Below are 20332 nucleotides of genomic sequence, written 5' to 3'. Positions count from 1 at the left end.
TCTCGGCTCGCCGCAACCTCCGCCTCCCGGGTTCAAGCGATTCTCCTGCCTCAGCCTCCTAACTAGCTGGGACTACAGGCACATACCACCATGCCTGGCTAATTTTTGTATTTTTAATAGAGACGGGGTTTCACCATGTTGGCCAGGATGGTCTCCAACTCCTGATGTCAGGTGATCTGCCCACCTCGGCCTCCCAAAGTGCTGGGATTACAGGTGTGAGCACCACGCCTGGCCTGTGTGGGAATCTAAAGTTTTATTGAAGCAACTGCCCCCTGCTCTAAGTAGCGCCCAGACTGAAAGGGAACATGGCCAGGTTCCCAGAAGCCCCTCTGCCTGCCTGAGCCACTCCCAACCTCCACGTGTAACCAACGTCTCGGCTTCTAACAGGGGACAAACTCTGTGTTGAATGAGACTGGGTGGCAGTGGTGAGGGCAGGCGCCCCTTCCTGGTCACAGGAGGAAAACGCCCAGCAGCTCCCCATTGAGCAGGATGTCATCTGGTAGCTTTTGAGAGACTCCCTCATCAGGTTCAAGGATTTTCCTTCTTCTCCTAGTTTGCTAAGAGTGCTTGTTATAAAAGGGTTTTGGCATTTGCAAATGCTTTTTCTGTATCTATTGAAATGATATGACTTTTCTTCTTCATTCTGTAAATATGGTGAATTACCAGTGGCTCACGCTTGTAATTCCAGGACTTTGGGAGGCCGAGGCGGGCGGATTACTTGAAGTCAGGAGTTCGAGACCAGCTTGGCCAACACAGTGAAACCCCGTCTCTAATAAAAATACAAAAATTAGCTGTGCATGGTGGTGCGCACCTGTAATCCCAGCTACTCAGGAGGCTGAGGCAGGAGAATCACTTGAACCCGGGAGGTGGAGGTTGCAGTGAGCAGAGATCGTGCCACTGCACTCCAGCCTGGGCAACAGAGCGAGACTCCATCCAAAAAAAAAAAAAAAACCGGTGAATTACACAGACTGATTTTTGAATATGAAAGTAACCCACTATTCCTGGCTTAAATGCTGCTTGATCATGACGTGTTGTCTTTTTGTGCATCAACTGGATTTAATTTGCTAACGTTTTGTTAAGGATTTTGTGTGTCTGCCCATTGGGAACACTGTCCTCTCGTTTTCTTGTCTGGTTTTGATTTCAGGGTAGTGCTGGTCCCATACGGGGAGTTAGGAAGTGTTCCTCCCCACTCTGTTTCATCAGAGACTTACTTTGCTGTGTCTGGTTTTATTTTTTGCCTTCAATGTTTGAGATAATTTATCAGTGAAGCCTTTTGGGCCTGCTATTTGCTTTGCAGTTTTAAACTGATAACTCAGAACTGTTCAGTCTGTTTCAGGGTTTGCGTCAGTCTTGGTAATTTGTGTCTTTTAAGGGAGTTATCTGTCTCATCTGAACTGCTGCCTTCACTGGATACAGCAGCCCTCGGTGCCGCCATCCTGCCCGTCAGAGCCCGCATGCCTGAGGCGAGGTTTCGTTTCCTTCCGATATTTAGAATGCTGTTTTCTCTCCTCTTGGTTGGGTGTTCTTTCAATCTGAAAACTCATGACCTTTGGTTTGGGGAAATTTGACTGTGAATTTCCTCCCTGCATGTCCTCTTGTTGGAACTCCCATTGGACAGCTGGAACACTTGGATTCATCCTCTAACTGACTTCCTCCCGCCTCCCTTCCTGTTCTTCTTTCTTTCATGGTGAATGGACAAGCACTGCAGTCTCAGCCTGAGCCGGGCACAGCAAGCAGGACTCAGGGCTGCAGGGGAGGTAGCTGTGGGCCAGGTACAGCAAGTGGCCTGGACAGCAAGGGCCTGGCTCCAGGGCTCCTGCAGGACTGGCGGAGTCCTGGGCTGTGACCGCATGGCTGGTGGCCTTCCCTGCCCGGTCCTGTCCCTCACAGGCAGCTTCTCCCCAGCGGGCCCTCAAGTGCCCTGCACACAGCTTCCCGTCTTAGGGTCTTCTCACAGCCACTGTCATAGCCCAAACAATGCTGGGTGAGGAGCCTGATGTGAGAGATGCACAGAGCAGGAGCAGGCGGCCTGGTGTCCCTGGGCAGGGGCGGCCTGGTGTCCCCACGCAGAGGGCAGCCCTGAGGACAGCCAAAGGCTGAGGAGCGTCGGGACTTCAGTTCCTGCCAACTCGGACCCTGAAACTCTAGCACAGCTCTCAGCCCTCGACACCTATCTTTTCTTCTCAAGGTAACTGTTTAATGAAAGCAGCAGCTGCTGCTGAGTGGCAGTGCTCCCACTGTGTTGTGCAAGCCCGGGCATGTGTGGTGCCCTGATGCTGCCCTGATCAAGCAAGCGTTTCTGCTGTCTGTGGAGTCACATCGGACAAGCCAAAAATATCTTCAGTGCTCAGGAGACGGCAAGTCAGGGTGGAGGCAGGAGGGTGCATCCAGAGAGGGAACAGAACAGAGACAAATGCTCGGTCTTAAATAATTTGCTGTAGGTGAGCTCTTCCTCCTGCTCCACCATGTGGGACATGCCTGCCTCCCCTTCTGTCATGACTGTAAGTTTCCTGAGGCCTCCCCAGCCATGCTTCCTTATAGCCTGTGGAACTGTGAGCCAGTTAAACCTCTTTTCTTTATAAATTACCATCTTGGGTAGTTCCTTATGAAAGCAACAGGAAGCAGTCAAATGCCCAGATAGACAGGGGTGGGTCCCTGGTGAAATCCCACCTTCAAGCCAAAAACAGCCTGAAACCTGCAGCCCGGAGTGAGAACTTCTATTCCTGTTTGCCCACTCTTTCCCACTGGTTCTTTCTGAATAATGCCTTTTAACCAACCAAAGGTTACCTTTTCCAGTGCTACCTACAGCCTGCCCCTCCCCATTCTGTGCCCAAAAAAGCCCTGGACCCAGCCACACCCAACTCTGGGCGGTTCAGCAGCCTCGCATACCCTCTCCGCTGAGAGCTGTTTCACAGCTCAATAAAATTCTTCTCCACTCTCCTCACCCTTTGAATTGTCAGTGTAACCTCATTCTTCTTGGACGCGGGACAAGAACTTGGGAACTGATGAATGCAGGTATAAGCTATAACACAGGTGGGCTGAGCCAGTGCATAAGCCAAGCATGGCCCAGTGGGTCGAGTGTGTGGGTGCCTTCTGTGGCAGGCCTGGGTTGGGGGTGTCACCAGCCACGGAGGTCCCTGGTTGGCAAAGTGGCTGAGAAAAATCTGGCATCATTTATAGCAATGCAAGACTGGACTAACACAGAAAACTGGTACAGGGAAGTGGGGCACTGCTGTTAAGACATCTGGAAATGTGGAAGCAGCTTTGGAACTGGGTAACAGGCAGAGGCTGGAACGATTTGGAGAGCTCGGAAGAAGACAGGAAGATGAGGGAAAGTTTGGAACTTCCTAAAGACTTGTTAAATTGTTGTGACCAAAATGCTAATAGCGATATGGACAATGAAGTCCAGGCTGAGGTAGACTCAGAGGGAGACGAGGAACTTATTGGGAACTGGAGCAAAGATTGCTTTTGTTAAGCATGAGCAAAGAGATGACCTGAAACCGGAACTTAGATTTAAAAGGTAAGCAGAGCATAAAATTTGGAAAATTTGCAGCCTGATCACATGGTAGAAAACAAACAAACAAACAATTCTCTGGGGAGGAATTCAAGCTGGCTGCAGAAATGTGCGTAAGTAAAGAGGAGCTGAATATTAATCGCCAAGACAATGAGGAAAATGTCTCTAGGCGTGTCAGAGACCTTCATGGAAGTGCCTCCCATCATAGGCCTGGAGGCCTCGGAGGGAAGAATGGCTTTGTGGGCCACTGCCCTGAGGGACACTGGCCCTGCATCCCTGTTGCTCTGGGGCTAAAAGGGCTCCAGATAGAGCTCAGGCCACTGCTCCAGGGCAGTGAAGAGGAGAAAGATGGAGTTGGAGCCCCCACACAGAGTCCCCAGTGGGGCCCTGGCTACTGCAGCTGTGAGAAGAGGGCCACCGTTCTCCAGACCCCAGAATAACCCACCGACAGCTTGCACTGTGTGGTGCACCTAGAAAAGTCGCAGGCACACAACAGCAGCCTATGAAAGCAGCATGGGGGCTGTACCCTACAGAGGCACAGGGGCAGAGATACCCATGGCCTTGGGAGCCACCTCCATGCATCAGTGTAGCCTGGATGTGAGACATGGGTCTTAGGAGATTATTTTGGGGCTTTAAGATTTATTGGGCTGCGTGGGGTTGCTCACGCCTGTAATTCCAGCATTTTGGGAATCTGAGGCAGGTGGATCACTTGAGGTCAGGAGTTCAAGACCAGCCTGGACAACATGGCAAAACCCCATCTCTACTAAAAAATACAAAAATTAGCTGGGTGTGGTGGTGCATGCCTATAGTCCCAGCTACTTAGGGAGGCTGAGGTAGGAGAATTGCTTGCAGGCAGAGGCTATAGTAAGCTGAGATCACGCCACTGCACTCCAGCCTGGGCATCAGAGCAAGACCCCGTCTCAAAAAAAAAAAAAAAAAAAAAAAAAAACAACCAAAAAAGAAGAAACCAAAAAACAATTCAGTGACTGCCTTGCTAGGTTTTGGACCTGCCTGGGGCTCGCAGCCCCTTTGTTTTGGCTGGCGCCTCTCTTTTGGCACTGGTGTATTTACCCAATGCCTGCACCCCCACTGTATCTGGGAAGTAACTTGTCTTTGATTTTACAGGCTCATAGGTGAAAAGGACTTGCCTTGTCTCAGACGAGACTTTGGACTGTGGACTTCTGAATTAATGCTGAAATGAGTGAAGACTTGGGGGACTGTTGGGAAGTAGGATTGTATTTTGCAATGTAAAAAGGACGTAAGATTTGGGAGGGGTCAGGGAGGAATGATATGGTTTGGATCTGTGTCCCCACCCAAATCTCATGTTGAATTGTGATCCCTGCTGTTGGAGGAGCGACCTGGTGGGAGGTGACTGCATCACAGGGGTGGATTTTCCCCTTGCTGTTCTCGTGCTAGTGAGTGAGTTCTCACAAGACCTGCGTGTTTGAGAGTGCGTGGCCCCTCCCTCTCCCATCGCTCTGTGGCTCCTCCCACCCCCTCCTCGCTCTGTGGCCCCTCCCCCCTGCTCACTCTGTGACCCCTCCCTCCTCCCTCATTCACTCTGTGGACCCTCCCTCCTTCCTCACTCACTCTGTGACCCCTCCCTCCTCCCTCATTCACTCTGTGGACCCTCCCTCCTCCCTCACTCTGTGACCCCTCCCTCCTCCCTCACTCACTCTGTGACCCCTCCCTCCTCCCTCCCTCACTCTGTGGCCCCTCCCCCCGCTCACTCTGTGGCCCCTCCCCCCTTGCTCACTCTGTGACCCCTCCCTCCTCCCTCCCTCACTCTGTGGCCCCTCCCTCCTCCCGCACTCACTCTGTGGCCCCTCCCCCCTCACTCTGTGACCCCTCCCTCCTCCCTCACTCACTCTGTGGACCCTCCCTCCCTCTGTGGACCCTCCCTCCTCCCTCACTCACTCTGTGGCCCCTCCCTCCTCCCTCCTGCTCCGGCCATGTAGGATGTGCCTGCTTCCCCTTTGCCTTCTGCCATGACTGTAAGTTTCCTGAGGCCTCCCCAGCCACGCTTCCTGTATAGCCTGTGGAACCATGAGCCAATTATACCCCGTTTCTTTATAAATTAAAAAAACAAAAGAAATTACTGTAGGTGAAACTAAAAGCTTCCTTTCTGAGCTCAGCCTGGCTCTGCCCTGACGGTCCTATGGGATACCCTTCTGTCCTGACGGCCTTTGACGAGGCCATAGCTCAGGTTCGGCCCTGGGCGTGGCCACCACCACTGCTGGCAAAGGTGGAGGGTCTGTGGATCCCATGCATCAGAAACCACCGGGGGTGAGATAGGTGGGAGAAAGTCCTTGGGGAAAGGTTCTGGGTAAGGTAAAGGCAAAACAAAAAATGCAGGTGAGTTTAAGGACTGGGTGGTGGCCACCGCTGAGGAACAGGCCCTGCCCTGGACATGGAGGGGAAAGCGAAATGACTGAGGGGATGGTGATGGTGCTGGGGTCTCCGTGGAACTGACTGGAGGTGTGTGAGGCACCTTCAGGACCCACTCCCAGGGCAGGAGAGGGAGAGGCCGTGCAGGTGCCGACGGAGAATGGGTGGGCCTTGTGGTTCTGCTGGGGCCCAGCACTGGCTTTGGGGCGGCAGGTGGACAGGCTGCCTGTGGCCTGGCGGGGAAGGGCCCAGCGCGTGCGGCCAGCTGGTGTCAACCCTGGATCTCAGCTCCATGCACCTCCTGCATGGGCCTGGCCTGGCTCATTCGGGATCTCTCCTGGGACCAGGACAGAACCCACCACAGGCCGCACAGGGCCCTGTCCCAGGAATGTGAGTTTCTGCCCCCTCGGAATATTGCCACCAAGTCAAATCTGAGCATGGCTCCTGCCCCCTGCCCTCGTCTCTACCTGCTGTGTGCGGCCTTCAGGTCTCTAAGGACCCTCACTGCTGGTCTTTCTTGATCCCTCACCTCCACCTCTAAGACAGACGATGCCAATACCTAGGGTGGCCCTCACACCTGGACCCCCAAGACCCCACGAGTGCCCCCTGCCCGCCCCACCCAGCCCTACCTGGCCCACTCTTTGAGCTCCCTGTGGGACAGTGAGTGTCCTTCTCGGAGGGTCACCACAGCAGTGACCCGCTGGCCCCATGTCATATCCGGAACTCCAATCACAGCCACATCTGCGGATAGAAGAACAGTTTGAGAATGTGGGGATGCCTCAGTGACCCTTACAGGCCGAAGAGTGCCTGGACACACAGGAAGAGCGCGGTCTGGCCGCAGCCCTGGAGCCCGTCCTTGGAGAGGCCCCACTCCAATCACCCATCCCAGTGCCGGCTGGGCCTGTGGGGAGGGGAGTGAGGACGGGCTCCCCACGGTGGATCTGGGGGCTGGGCACTCACAGGGGCTCTGCCTTCCCGCCCCTTGGCTCTCTGCACTCTCCCTGCCACCTTCCTGCAGGGGCATCATGCAGATGGGAGCTGTGCCCAGCCAGGCCTGGGAGCTCTGGTGGGCACGGGGTCAGTGGCTCCAACACCGAACAGGCTGCACCCCCACTAGCCCCATGTTCCCTGGCCAGGGCAGGGACCAGAGGTGAGCATCACAGGGACCCCTGCAGGCAGCTGGGACGGCGTCGCCTCATCTGCAGTCGTCTAAAACTCAAACATGGAAGGCAGCACCCGTCTAGCCTGGCCTCCCTGGCCCAAGTCCGGCCACGCACCTGTGATACTGGGGTGGGCCAGCAGGTGCCACTCCACCTCCAGGGCGCTGACCTTGTAGCCTCCAGTCTTGATGATGTCCACTGAGGTCCGGCCTCGGATCCAGTACTGGCCATCCTTAAACACCACGGTGTCCCCTGAGGAAAAGGGGCTCTGGTTAACTGGCCATCCTTAAACACCACGGTGTCCCCTGAGGAAAAGGGGCTCTGGTTAACTGGCCGTCCTTAAACACCACGGTGTCCTCTGAGGAAAGGGGGCTCTGGTTACTACCCTGTGGCAACCCCAACGCAGAAGCAGCTATGCCAGGTAAGCCCACATTCCTGGTGGTCACGACGTGCATCCCAAGGTGGGACTGTGCCCATGATGTGGGGTCTGCCCTTCCTGTGGGGTCCCTTCCCCATGCTCAGCTGTATGCACTTCCTCCAGGGGCAGGTCAGCAGTGGGTCCAGAGCCTGCCAGGAGCAGGAGGTGCCAGAAGCCCTGCTGGGCCTGTGGTCTGCAGACACCCTACATTAGGAAGCCGGCTCAGGCCCTGTTTCTGTGACAGTGATTGATAACCACTGGCCATGGGTGGGATGCGTGGCCTTTTCTGAGCAACAAGCACAGGGTCTGATGCTTTACCCTCCCTCAGGATGGGTGCCAGGGTGTGCTGGGCCTCCTGGCTGTGCTGCTACTGCTGCAAGGGCCCCCAGACGGAGCCCCTGGGACTGCAGCATAGAGGGGCCGCCCCTCATGCAGGCAGGCTCTGGGAGAGGGGCCAAGGCCCACCAGGCCCTGTCCTGCCATTTCTCTCAGGCCCACAAAAGAATCCAGGCCAAATATTCAGTAAAACAAGTGAACCAGACACATTACAACATCCCACCACAGTGGGCTCCAGCAGTGAATGCCCAGCCCCTCTGGATGGGAGAGGCACCAAGGCCCACGCAGAGGCCACAGGGAGCGGCTGGTGGCTGAGGAGGACAGGGCCTTTCCTGGGTGCCCGGAGCCTCCTGCTGGTGCCCATCTTATGCCCTCCACACCTGACCATGCTGGTCCTAGAACAATGGCCAGGGCTGCCCCACGTTTTCCTTCCTAAGGCAAAGCCACGACGTGGCCCTTGCTCCTCCAGGTGCAGTTCCTGGAGCTCCTGTGGGAACCAAGCTTCCTTCGTTTTCTTTCTTTCTCGAGTAGCTCAACACAGACACCACCAGCCACTGAGGGTGGGGAGTCGGGAAGAGCGGGCTGCAGCCTCAGAGCCTGTACTCCCAGCCCGAAGCTGTCTCATGACGCATGGGCCCACGGTGTGCGTGCCTGCGTGTGTGCAGCTGGGAAGGCGCGGTATGCGTGACTGTGAGCATGTGCACGCACACGTGTGTGCCGTGGCTGTGGGAGCATGCAGGGCATGTAAGGGCAGTGCTGAGGCCTCAACTGTCTGCTTCCACACACCCTGCACTCCACATGGGTTATTAGCTGGAATAAATCATAAATACTTCATTATACATCATGCTGTTGGACGCAGAAAGGCCCCATCCATCACCTCACCACTCCTTGAGAGCCATGGCGTGCTCCTCAGTCTATTAAACAAGACGGATGGGTGTGCCCAGGTGGGCTCCAGGCTTATTTATGGAGCTCTGGAACTCTGTGCTGATGGGAAGCAGAAAAACCAGAGGCTCCCCGCCAGGAGAGTGGTGTCACTGCGCCCCTGGGGTAGTCTGACTGGGCGGCTGGAAGGGGATGTGCAGGTTGGGCTGTGGGCGGGGGTGGACACAGCCTGTCCCAAGTCCCGTGGGACCCGCCATGGCTCCTGCTCCTGCTGTGCAGCCTGGCTCGTGTGTCCCCTCTGGACCAGACAGCCACCAATCTTCCAACAGCATCTCTTAATCGCACCGAGCCACCCCGTCCAGGCTGCTCCTGCCCCACGGATGCCACAGCTGCTGACACCAGGGAGGCTGCCAGGCGCTCAGGGCCCTCCATACAGCTTCTGGCCTGGCTCCACCCTGGCCTGCACCACCCAGAGACCCAGCGCAGCATGGAGCCACTGCCCTGCTCTGGTCCTGCTGGAGAGGCCATCACTGCCTGCCCCCAAGGCTGACAAGTCCCCGGCACCCTCTTGAGCTGCCTGTGTCCTGGCTCCAAGGATGCACCACAGTTACTCATGGGGCTGAGGCTGCACCACAGCTACGCACGGGGCTGAGACTGCACCAAAGCTACTCACGGCACTGAGGATGTACCACCGTTACACACCAGGCTGATGCTGGGAGAAACTGGGGGGACGGCACAAGGAGCCCCTGTGTGTTATTTCTAATTTCCTGCGAATCTTTTTTATAAGTTTTAAAATGTTGCTTTTTGGTTTATGGAGCAATTTTCTTCCCCATCTCCAGCAGCACCAGCCCCGAGTGGGCTCATGACATGGTGAGTCACGCCAACGTCGGCAATGGATTATGATCGCGCAATAACTTGTTAAAGAACAAACTCACATGAACTTAGTTTATGAATACAAGGAATGAGTGCCCTTCACAGGAGAGGCCCATCAACGGCTGATTAGATGCAAGACCCAACCTCTCCGCCCACTGCGAGACCCCATCTCCTTAGGTGTGGGTGTGTCTGCAGGTGTGGGTGTCTCTGCAGGTGTGGCTGTGTGTCTGCAGGTGTGGGTGTGTCTGCAGGTGTGGCTGTGTGTCTGCAGGTGTGGGTGTGTCTGCAGGTGTGGCTGTGTCTCTGTAGGTGTGGGTGTCTCTGCAGGTGTGGCTGTGTCTCTGCAGGTGTGGGTGTGTCTACAGGTGTGGCTGTGTCTCTGCAGGTGTGGCTGTGTCTACAGGTGTGGCTGTGTCTCTGTAGGTGTGGGTGTGTCTGCAGGTGTGGGTGTGTCTCTGCAGGCGTGGCTGTGTCTCTGCAGATGTGTTATATCTCAGCAGGTGTGGGTGTGTATCCCCAGAGGTCGAAGCCCTGGTGCTGAGATCTCTCAGGAGTGGTGGCACTGAGTATCTGCCCATCCTCTCTGGCTCTGGGCTGTTTCTGCCATGGTCAGGCCCTGAGACCCTGCTGTAGGCCTTGTTCGGGGGTCTCTCCCTGCCTGGGCCTGGCTGCCTCTGCCCCGAGATGCTTCTTCCGGAGCCAGTGCTCAGGAAGGACTGGTGGGGGCAGCTTGGGGAGTTGTCCATTCCCTGGGCCCCAGGCCCCAAATCCCTGCTTCTCAGTGATAGCCCTGCCTGGCCTCCAACCCCAGGGTCATCACAGGCCCTAGCTGCCTGCTGTGCTGCACGCACGGTTTCCACTGAGCCATGCGGAGGGAAGAACCGTAGGGGTCGGCACGCAACATGGTGCCATTCCCAGGGCCCCAGGCTTCTGTGCCGGAGAAAGCGGCAGCTATACCTGTCGGAAAAAGGCTGTGTCTGAGACTCCCTCAGCAGCACTGGGTGAAGCCAATCAGTGCAGGACTGAGACCTGTCTCTGTGACGGACGCCTGTCTCGGGGACGATTCTGAGAGGTGCTTCTGTGCCCAGAACTTGTGCGTGGCATGAGGGGACCCTCAGTGCTCAGAGCACGTGTGTGGCGTGCAGGGCCCTCAGTGCATGGTGGCAGTCGTGTGTCCTTCCCACCCTGGGCATCAGAGGGTGGTGCCGCTCTCAGCCCAGCCAGCACCACAGGGCCGGCTCCCCACTCCAGTGTCAGAATCCCCATCCTCACTGCTGCCTGGAGCTCCTTCCAGGGGTAGGGAGAGACTTCCCACTGCCCACAGAGGAAAGCCCAAGTCTCACATGCGTCTCCCGGGCCTGGATGCCTTTGCCCGGACGCCTTGGCCTGGACGTTCCTAGCGTCTTCCTCGCAAAGGCCCCCTTTAGGCCGGGGCCCTTCAGGGTCCATCCTGCTCTACACACATGGCCCCTCTGCCCCAGTGCCCCTGGTCCACCTCCTCTGGCCAGTGTCTTGTCTGCAAAGCCTGGGCACCCCCACCCAAAGGGGCGGCCCCGCTGCTTCCCTCCCAGCCCTGAGCTTGCCCCTTGGAACATGTCAGGCTTTGTTCTAGCTTCTCAGCACAGAGCAGTCTCAGCTCCGAGGGTCGACATCTCCCTGCCCATTCCCAGACTACTCAGCGCCCACCTCACCCGCCTTGCTGTGCCTTTGCCAAGGGGAAGAGTGGCTGGTTTAGTTCTTCCAGGCTGGGACGCTGCTATCAAGGGCTCAGGGGCATCGGAGCCAGGGTTTAAACAAAGTCTCAGCCAAGCAAGAGCGGGTCGGACACCCCGTGGGAGGAGGTCATGCAGCAGCGAGGGCGACTCAGAAGGTTCAGAGGGCTCCAGGGCAACTTGCGATCACTGTGAAATGCATGTCAAACAAGTTAAATAACCTTTACTTTCCATAACAACCTATTTATCAAAATGCATCGATTCTGGAATCGGAGTCGGCTGCCAATGGGCTGTGTATGTCCTCGGCCTGATGTGTGCATTAAAGGAGTTTTCTTCTGACAGATACAATGTAGCAATCAATAACCTCCTATTACCTGGATTTATGAGCTGCTTTTCAATTTGGTGCTATTTCATGTCTCTGCCTTCCACTGTAATTGAAAATAAATCTTCCAATACTCAGATTTGAATTCTCTGGAGTGTGGGTGGAGTGAGGTGCCGCGGGCCCCAGTCCCCCAGCGAGAACTTGTCTGTGGGCGTCGGAGGAAGCACTCCTGGCCGGGGGGATGTCCTGACCCGCACGCAAGATAAGAACAGCGCCTGTTCTGCTGTGCAGATGTGGTTCCCGAGCCTGGATCTGGAGTGACACCAGAACCCAAAGCACGATTCCAGGAAACAAGGTGAAGAGAGGCCCAGACCCAGCCTGTTGGACTTTTGCTCCCAAATGGCACTGATGCCAGCAACAGAATGTGAAGCTTGGCCCCGGTCCTTGAGGAAAGTGCCGAGGGAAGCCCAAGGACCCCGCCCAAGCCGCTGCCCTGAGATCTCTGCCCCCGAGTTCCCAGCCTCCAAGCCTGGAACAGGTGCCCGTGTGTGTGTACAGAGAGGCCAAGCCTGGAACAGGTGCTTGTGTGTGTACAGAGAGGCCAAGCCTGGAACAGGTGCCTGTGTGTGTACAGAGGCAGCTGGAAATCAAGTTACGTGAAAGCCTCCACCAGTTACCCCAGGGCACCTGGCCAGGGGAGGTGGCTGCAGGGAGGACAGACTGAGGCTCAGAGGGGCAGAGGGGCAGTGGGGCAGGCGGCCAGGCACAGGCCACCGCCCAGCAGGAGGGAAGGTGCTGGAAGCTCAGGTGCCCGTGGACACTGGAGGCTTCTGCACCTGGACCCCAGTGCCATCCAGGTCTCCTCTGTGGGCCAAGGGTGGAAGAGGCTTCTTGAAGGCAGAGGGAGTCCCAGTGACGGCCTGAGACCCAACTCCCTGACCTGGGCTCAGCGCTCACCCGGCAGCTCCATGACCTTGGCTCCGTCCTCAGCTGGTGGCTCCTCAACCTGGGCTCAGGGGTCTGGGGACAGAGGAGACCCTGTACGTTAAAAAGAGGCGGTCATGGTTGGGCGCGGTGGCTCATGCCTGTAATTCCAGCACTTTGGGAGGCTGAGGTGGGGAGATCACGAGGTTAGGAGATCGAGACCATCCTGGCCAACATAGTGAAACCCCGTCTCTACTAAAAATACAAAAATCAGCTGGGTGTGGTGGCAGCCGCCTGTAATCCCAGCTACTCTCGGGAGGCTGAAGCAGGAGAATTGCTTGAACCCAGGAGGCGGAGGTTGCAGTGAGCCGAGATGGCGCCACTGCACTCCAGTCTGGCGACAGAGCAAGACTCTGTCTCGAAAAAAAAAAAAAAAAAAAAAAGAAGGGGTCACCAAGTGCCAGGATTCAGCACGGCTGTGGCAGCAGCAAATCTGAAGGCCAGAAAATGATAGAGAAGTGACTTCTAACCCTGAAACCTATACGCAGCCAAACCGGCAAGCAAGGCTGAGGGCAGAACGAAGACCCGGAGAGACACGCAAGTCTCCAAGTACGGACCCTACACACCCGCCTCAGGAAGCCCCAGGGGAAAGCGGTCCCCACAGCTAGGGGCGGAAGAGGGAAGAGGAGGATGCTGTGGGCTGGGAGCCGAGGTCCTGACCCGGCAGGAGGGAAGGGGTGGTGGGGACAGGGAAGGAGGCGCCATGGGGAGACCAGCCCAGCCCACGAGGAATTGGCACCAGGAGACCAAGAAAACCAAGACTTTCCCGACTCTGGAAAACAAAGAAAGAGGAAAAACCTCAGTGTCTCCTGGGTTCAATTCTCAGCGGCGACTCCATGGTCTCAACAGTGCAGATGCCGTACGGGACTGAGTCGGGCCGTGCCTGAGGAGGGGCCTCCTCTGCGGGACTCAAGCCATGGCAGCAAAAAGGAGCCTGGAGGTGGCGGCGCTGGCGGCCCTCGGGATGCGGGGACCGCACAGAAGCAGCAGCCGGCGAGTCTGGGGAAGGGGCACGGCTGTGATTCTTCTTCTCAAACTGCTAAAACTACTTGGGTGTTTAAGCCACGGGTGTGTAACTTTGGCTTAAAAAAAAAAAACGTAAATACAGGCAGCCTCTGCCCAGAGTCCTCATGTGTTTTCTAGGGAACCCAGGCTAAGACACATCTGAAGACCATGGCCGCCTCGTGGGCCTGGTGGCCCTGCAGGCTGCACAGAAGGGCATCTTGCAGGAGGGCTGGGGCACCCTCCTCAGCATGGCCCATCAGTCAGCTTGGCACCTGCAGGCAGCAAAACATGGTCCCTCTCAGGAGCTGTCAGCGTGGACATATGGCTCTGAGACAGGAAGAGAGGGGCTTCACAGCACAGCCTGGCTGAGCGTGGCAGGCCCAGCGAGGTCCCTCTGCCGGATGAAAGGCGCTGGGGCAAGCATGGCCATTTCGGCACCTGTCATCCCCGCGATCGGCCCTGACCTTGGTCGGCACCCTTGGCGCAGAGGCTGGCACCAGCCAGACGAGCCTTGGTTGGGTCTTGGGGCCCCACCAGGATGCCTGTGTTCCTTCCCTTGCCCCACAGAGATGCCCAGTGTCCTGTGAAGGCAGCATGGCCAGGAGGGTTTTGGTCAATGAGACAAAGGCCCCAGGGCTTCTGAAAAGGTCCCTCCCCTGGACGAGGGGACAGCTGCAGGAACAGCCCAGGTGCCCCCACCTGACCTCAAATGTGCCATCAGGACTGGGGCTCAGTGTCCACCTCGTTACCACAGGGAGAGGCTGTGGGAGGCTGAGAGGCTGTGGGCCGGGACCACGACACTGCCGGTCCCCACTTGGCCTCCACAGTGCCTGCCGGGGAGCTCTGGCACCACAGGGAAACCCCAGCGGCTGGGGCTGCTGTCCCTCTGATTTTCGCTTCTTGAGGCCAGTGAGTCCCAACTAAGTCACAAGTCCCTTTAACCCTTTGCCACTGGCCCAGACGTAAGCACCCAAAGGCTGAGACCCAGAGGGTTCTGGGGTGCCCAGGGACACATGGAGCCCCAGCTGGGCCCTGGAAGCAGCGGACTCTTGCTCCTGCCCCAACACGCCTCAGACAGGGTGACAAGTAAGCTAGTGCCTGGCAGTGGTGCCCATGAGCATGTGGAGGGCCCGGGTGGCTGGGCTGATGTTCAACCTTGGGGGATGGAGCCACCTGGGCCCAGCTCCCTTCTTGCTCCGAGCAGAATTTCTCAGTCTGGGGGTTCTCCAGCCCCCCACTTCCCTCTCCCCATCCTTCCCTGTGAGCTCCTGGTGGTCCTCCCGAGACCCGGGGCTCTTCCCCTCATTCCTTCCCCATGAGCTCCTGGTGGTCCTCCCGAGACCTGGGGCTCTTCCCCTCACTCCTTCCCCATGAGCTCCTGGTGGTCCTCCCGAGACCCGGGGCTCTTCCCCTCATTCCTTCCCCGTGAACTCCTGGTGGTCCTCCCGGGACCCGGGGCTCTTCCCCTCAATCCTTCCCCGTGAGCTCCTGGTGGTCCTCCCGAGACCCGGGGCTCTTCCCCTCATTCCTTCCCCGTGAGCTCCTGGTGGTCCTCCCGAGACCCGGGGCTCTTCCCCTCAGTCCTTCCCCGTGAGCTCCTGGTAGTCCTCCCGGGACCCGGGGCTCTTCCCCTCAATCCTTCCCCGTGAGCTCCTGGTGGTCCTCCTGGGACCTGGGGCTCTTCCCCTCAATCTTTCCCCATAAGCTCCTGGTGGTCCTCCCGGGACCCGGGGCTCTTCCCCTCAATCCTTCCCCGTGAGCTCCTGGTGGTCCTCCCGGGACCTGGGGCTCTTCCCCTCAATCTTTCCCCACAAGCTCCTGGTGGTCCTCCCGGGACCCGGGGCTCTTCCCCTCAATCCTTCCCCGTGAGCTCCTGGTGGTCCTCCCGAGACCCGGGGCTCTTCCCCTCATTCCTTCCCCATGAGCTCCTGGTGGTCCTCCCGGGACCCGGGGCTCTTCCCCTCAGTCCTTCCCCACAAGCTCCTGGTGGTCCTCCCGGGACCCGGGGCTCTTCCCCTCAATCCTTCCCCGTGAGCTCCTGGTGGTCCTCCCGAGACCCGGGGCTCTTCCCCTCAATCTTTCCCCACAAGCTCCTGGTGGTCCTCCCGAGACCCGGGGCTCTTCCCCTCAATCCTTCCCCGTGAGCTCCTGGTGGTCCTCCCGGGACCTGGGGCTCTTCCCCTCAATCCTTCCCCACAAGCTCCTGGTGGTCCTCCCGGGACCTGGGGCTCTTCCCCTCAATCTTTCCCCACAAGCTCCTGGTGGTCCTCCCGGGACCTGGGGCTCTTCCCCTCAATCTTTCCCCACAAGCTCCTGGTGGTCCTCCCGAGACCCGGGGCTCTTCCCCTCAATCCTTCCCCGTGAGCTCCTGGTGGTCCTCCCGGGACCTGGGGCTCTTCCCCTCAATCCTTCCCCACAAGCTCCTGGTGGTCCTCCCGGGACCTGGGGCTCTTCCCCTCAATCCTTCCCCGTGAGCTCCTGGTGGTCCTCCCGAAACCCGGGGCTCTTCCCCTCAGTCCTTCCCCATGAGCTCCTGGTGGTCCTCCCGGGACCCAGGGCTCTTCCCCTCACTCCTTCCCCACGAGCTCCTGGTGGTCCTCCCGGGATCCCTGGCTCTTCTCTAAGGAGTTCAGTCATCAGGTTTCCTCACCCTGATGGAGCCTAAGACGCCATTCACCCCTGCAGGGACGCCGCCCTGCCCCACTGCCCCTCTCCTGACTCCTGGATGCCCCCAGGAGGGGCTGCTGCTGCTGCTGCTCCCGCATCTGCCCAGCAGAGGTGCCCACCTCCACGTCACCTTCCACTCGCCCCAGGCGGCAAATGTGCACGTGTGTCTCTGAGCGAGGGCACGCGGAGTCAGAGCATCTGCAGAGATCATCGTGGCTGTCAGAGGAGTTACCTGAGACAGACCTTTGACATCTGCAGAGGTCATCGTGGCTGTCAGAGGAGTTACCTGACACAGACCTTTGACGTCTGCAGAGGTCATCGTGGCTGTCAGAGGACTTACCTGAGACAGACCTTTGACGTCTGCAGAGGTCATCGTGGCTGTCAGAGGAGTTACCTGAGACAGACCTTTGACATCTGCAGAGGTCATCGTGGCTGTCAGAGGAGTTACCTGACACAGACCTTTGATGTCTGCAGAGGTCATCGTGGCTGTCAGAGGAGTTACCTGAGACAGACCTTTGACGTCTGCAGAGGTCATCGTGGCTGTCAGAGGAGTTACCTGACACAGACCTTTGACGTCTGCAGAGGTCATCGTGGCTGTCAGAGGAGTTACCTGAGACAGACCTTTGACATCTGCAGAGGTCATCGTGGCTGTCAGAGGAGTTAACTGAGACAGACCTTTGACGTCTGAAGAGATCATCGTGGCTGTCAGAGGAGTTACCTGAGACAGACCTTTGACGTCTGCAGAGGTCATCGTGGCTGTCAGAGGAGTTACCTGAGACAGACCTTTGACGTCTGAAGAGATCATCGTGGCTGTCAGAGGAGTTACCTGAGACAGATCTTTGACGTCTGAAGAGGTCATCGTGGCTGTCAGAGGAATTACCTGAGACAGACCTTTGCCATCTGCAGAGATCATTGTGGCTGTCAGAGGAGTTACCTGAGACAGACCTTTGCCATCTGCAGAGATCATTGTGGCTGTCTGAGGAGTTACCTGAGACAGACCTTTGCCATCTCCTTGAGCAGCGGCGGAGACCCCTGGCCTCACAAGCCCGCTGTGTAATCTTGAGGCAGAAGCAGGCTGTAGGCACAGAGGCAGGTGGGGGAGGCAGGAGCGGCTGGCATCAAAGCCGGCAACCTCTCCTCTCATCCTGACCTGGAGGAGGCCGCTGAGGAGCTGCAGGCCGGCCTCGGCCATCCTGGCCATCCTCGGCTGTGTCCAGCCATCCCTGGCTGTCCCCTGTGCCCGCCGGCTTATGCCAGAATCCGTGTGGCAGGAGGGGCTGGCCAGGGAAAGGGTTAAGTTTAATTTCTCCTGATTTCTATTTAATATCATGCTCTCCCGGCAGGAGTGGCAGCTGTGAGCTGATTGCAGGCTCTCATTATGCAGCAGCATCGCTAATGGCCTGTGACAAAGGCATGCGGCTTCCAGGCCTTACTCCCGAGAGCCAATTAAACACACATACTCCCTTCCTGTTTGCAGCACATTACAATGAAATTAAACTGAATTTCAAAATCATTTTCTCCTAAAGACATCTCTTTACAATAATTAATGCATGTGATTCCGCCCCGGCTGAAACATGCCTCGGCACTGGCGACTGCGAGTGTTTCCGCGCTCACAGCCCCGCATCTCACACGGCTGCCCTCCCAGCGGCTCCGGGAGCCCCGCGACTCGCAAAATCCACAGGGCTGTGGTTCCTGTGCTTTCAAAGAAGAAAACGTCTTCAGCTTTCACCTGAATTTAAAAATACAAGAACCGGCCAGACACGGTGGCTCATGCCTGTCATCCCAGCACCATGGGAGGCCGAGGCGGGCGGATCACCTGAGGCCAGGAGCTCGAGACCAGCCTGGCCAACATGGCAAAACCCTATCTCTACTAAAAATACAAAAATTAGCCGGGCGTGGTGGCGGGCACCTGTAATCCCAGCTACTTGGGAGGCTGAGGCAGGAGAATTGCTTGAACCCGAGAGGCAGAGGTTGCAGTGAGCTGAGATCGTGCCACTGCACTGCAGCCTGGGCGACAGAGCAAGACTCCGTCTCAAAAATAACTAACTAAATAAATAAAACAACTGCAGCGTGAGTCGGGTTGGGGTCGGGACATTCAGAGGGCGCTGGAGGGACGCTCAGAGCAAGACCTGCTCAAGTCCCGTTCCTGTAATTATGCATTTGAAGGGAAGTCATGGACAGGCTTGTTTCCCCAGATCAGCGTGCGCTAATGGGGATGTATAAAAAAGATAAACTGGGAGGGAGTGTTTGATGTGCTGACCACGTCCTGTCACAGAGAGGCTTCTAGGGCCCCAGCCCCGGGTCCTCTGCTGATGTCCGGCCCACGAAGGTGCCTCCCAGGGTACCTTGGGAAGCCTATGAGATGCTGCGTTGGGGCACTGGCCTCTGCTCTAGGGGCTCACGGAACCTTCACTTTGCAAACGTGCGGAACCGCCACACACCTAGCACACCTGTCTCACAGCAGCACATGCTCCAGGGCCTCTGGGACCCACAGGATCAGGCCATGAGGTGGCGAGGCTGCAGGCCAACATTGCCCCTTCCAGCATCCCTCAAGGAGCCCATCCCGCCTGCACGCTGCAGCCCCCGTGCTCTGCTCCCTGTGGAAGGGCATGGGGCAGATGCGTTTCTGATTTTGGGCCAGCAGATTCTGATGCATGAAAATGGGCCTCTTTTTTGTGGAAAATATTACTTAAAGGTTATTATAAAATAATGATGTTCAGCATAAAATATAGACAGGCCAAAAAAAAAAAAAAAACAGGAAAAGAAAAACCACCGCAATCTCACCACCCAGGGGTCAGGAGCAACGTGCACATCTTCCGGATAAATACACTACAGTGAGTACCTGCAGCCACACAACCACGTGTCCACTCTCCAAATGTCCACCCATGCACGTCTGCTATCCAAATATCCATGGACATACGTCCACTATCCAAATGTCCATCTGAGAGACAGGACTAGCTGGATTTCCTAGGCCGACTAAGAATCCCTAAGCCTAGCTGGGAAGGTGACCACATCCACCTTTAAGCAGGGGGCTTGCAACTTAGCTCACACCCGACCAGTCAGGTAGTAAAGCGAGCTCACTAAAATGCTAATTAGGCTAAAACAGGAGGTAAACAATAGCCAATCATCTATCTCCTGAGAGCACAGCAGGAGGGACAATGAATGGGATATAAACCTGGCAACGGCTGCCCTCTCTGGGTCCCCTCCCTTTGTATGGCAGCTTTGTTTTCACTCTATTAAATCTTGCAACTACACTCTCTTCTGGTCCGTGGTTGTTACGGCTCAAGTTGAGCTTTCTCTCGCCGTCCACCACTGCTGTTTGCCGCCGTTGCAGACCCGCCGCTGACTTCCATCCCTCCGGATCCCGCAGGGTGTCTGCTGTGCTCCTGATCCAGCGAGGCGCCCACTGCCACTCCCGATCGGCCTAAAGGCTCGCCATTGTTCCTGCACGGCTAAGCACCCACGTTCATCCTAATCAAGCTGAACACTAGTCACTGGGTTCCATGGTTCTTTTCCGTGGCCCACGGCTTCTAACAGAGCTATAACACTCACCGCATGGCCCGAGATTCCATTCCTTGGAATCCATAAGGCCAAGAACCCCAGGTCAGAGAACACGACGCTTGCTACCATCTTGGAAGTGGCCTGCCGCCATTTTGGAAGCTGCCCGCTACCATCTTGGGAGCTCTGGGAGCAAGGACCCCCCTTAACACATCCACACACGCCCGCCCCCCAAACGTCCGTCCGCATACGCCCGCTCCCCAAACGTCCGTCCGCCTACGCCCGCCCGGGAGCTCCCCAAACGCCCGTCCGCACACGCCCGCCCGGGAGCTCCCCAAACGCCCGTCCGCACACGCCCGCCCGCCCCCCAAACGCCCGCCCGCACACGCCCGCCCGCCCCCCAAACGCCCGCCCGCACACGCCCGCCCGCCCCCCAGACGCCCGCCCGCACACGCCCGCCCGCCCCCCAGACGCCCGCCCGCACACGCCCGCCCGCCCCCCAGACGCCCGTCCGCACACGCCCGCCCGCCCCCCAGACGCCCGTCCGCACACGCCCGCCCGCCCCCCAGACGC

At 57.5% G+C, this 20332-nt stretch overlaps 2 protein-coding genes across 9 annotated transcripts in view; both read right to left on the bottom strand.

Annotated features, from left to right (window-relative positions):
• ACSF3 (acyl-CoA synthetase family member 3) overlaps positions 1–20332 on the bottom strand; it is a 66369-nt gene that overhangs the window by 3172 nt on the left and 42865 nt on the right. For 5 of the 6 annotated variants that reach the window (XM_034940920.3, XM_034940918.3, XM_034940921.3 and 2 more), the window contains 2 exons: positions 7180–7314; positions 6532–6643 (listed from right to left, as the gene is read on the bottom strand). In XM_034940920.3, the coding sequence (XP_034796811.2) occupies positions 6532–6643; positions 7180–7314 (247 nt within the window). Of the gene's footprint in view, positions 1–6531; positions 6644–7179; positions 7368–20332 lie in introns of all 6 variants that reach the window. The other variant, XR_010110382.1, reaches the window with a different exon arrangement.
• On the bottom strand, positions 8327–19991 carry LOC134729374 (mucin-19-like). Of its 3 annotated transcripts, XM_063598064.1 has the most exons (3): positions 13388–19991; positions 12563–12643; positions 8327–11472 (listed from the first exon to the last, which is right to left on the bottom strand). In XM_063598064.1, exon 1 carries the CDS (start codon positions 17649–17651, stop codon positions 16224–16226), a length of 1428 nt encoding a protein of 475 aa, XP_063454134.1. In that variant the 5' UTR covers positions 17652–19991; the 3' UTR covers positions 8327–11472; positions 12563–12643; positions 13388–16223. The 3 variants fall into 3 exon arrangements, with proteins under 3 accessions (XP_063454134.1, XP_063454132.1, XP_063454133.1); XM_063598062.1 differs by having other exon boundaries at positions 12563–19991; XM_063598063.1 differs by having other exon boundaries at positions 8327–12643.

The sequence above is a fragment of the Pan paniscus genome, chromosome 18, assembly GCF_029289425.2.
Source record: "Pan paniscus chromosome 18, NHGRI_mPanPan1-v2.0_pri, whole genome shotgun sequence".
Classification (NCBI taxonomy): domain Eukaryota; kingdom Metazoa; phylum Chordata; class Mammalia; order Primates; family Hominidae; genus Pan; species Pan paniscus.
The sequence above is the reverse complement of the archived record's forward strand: the minus strand, read 5'-3'. Positions and strand labels throughout refer to the sequence as shown.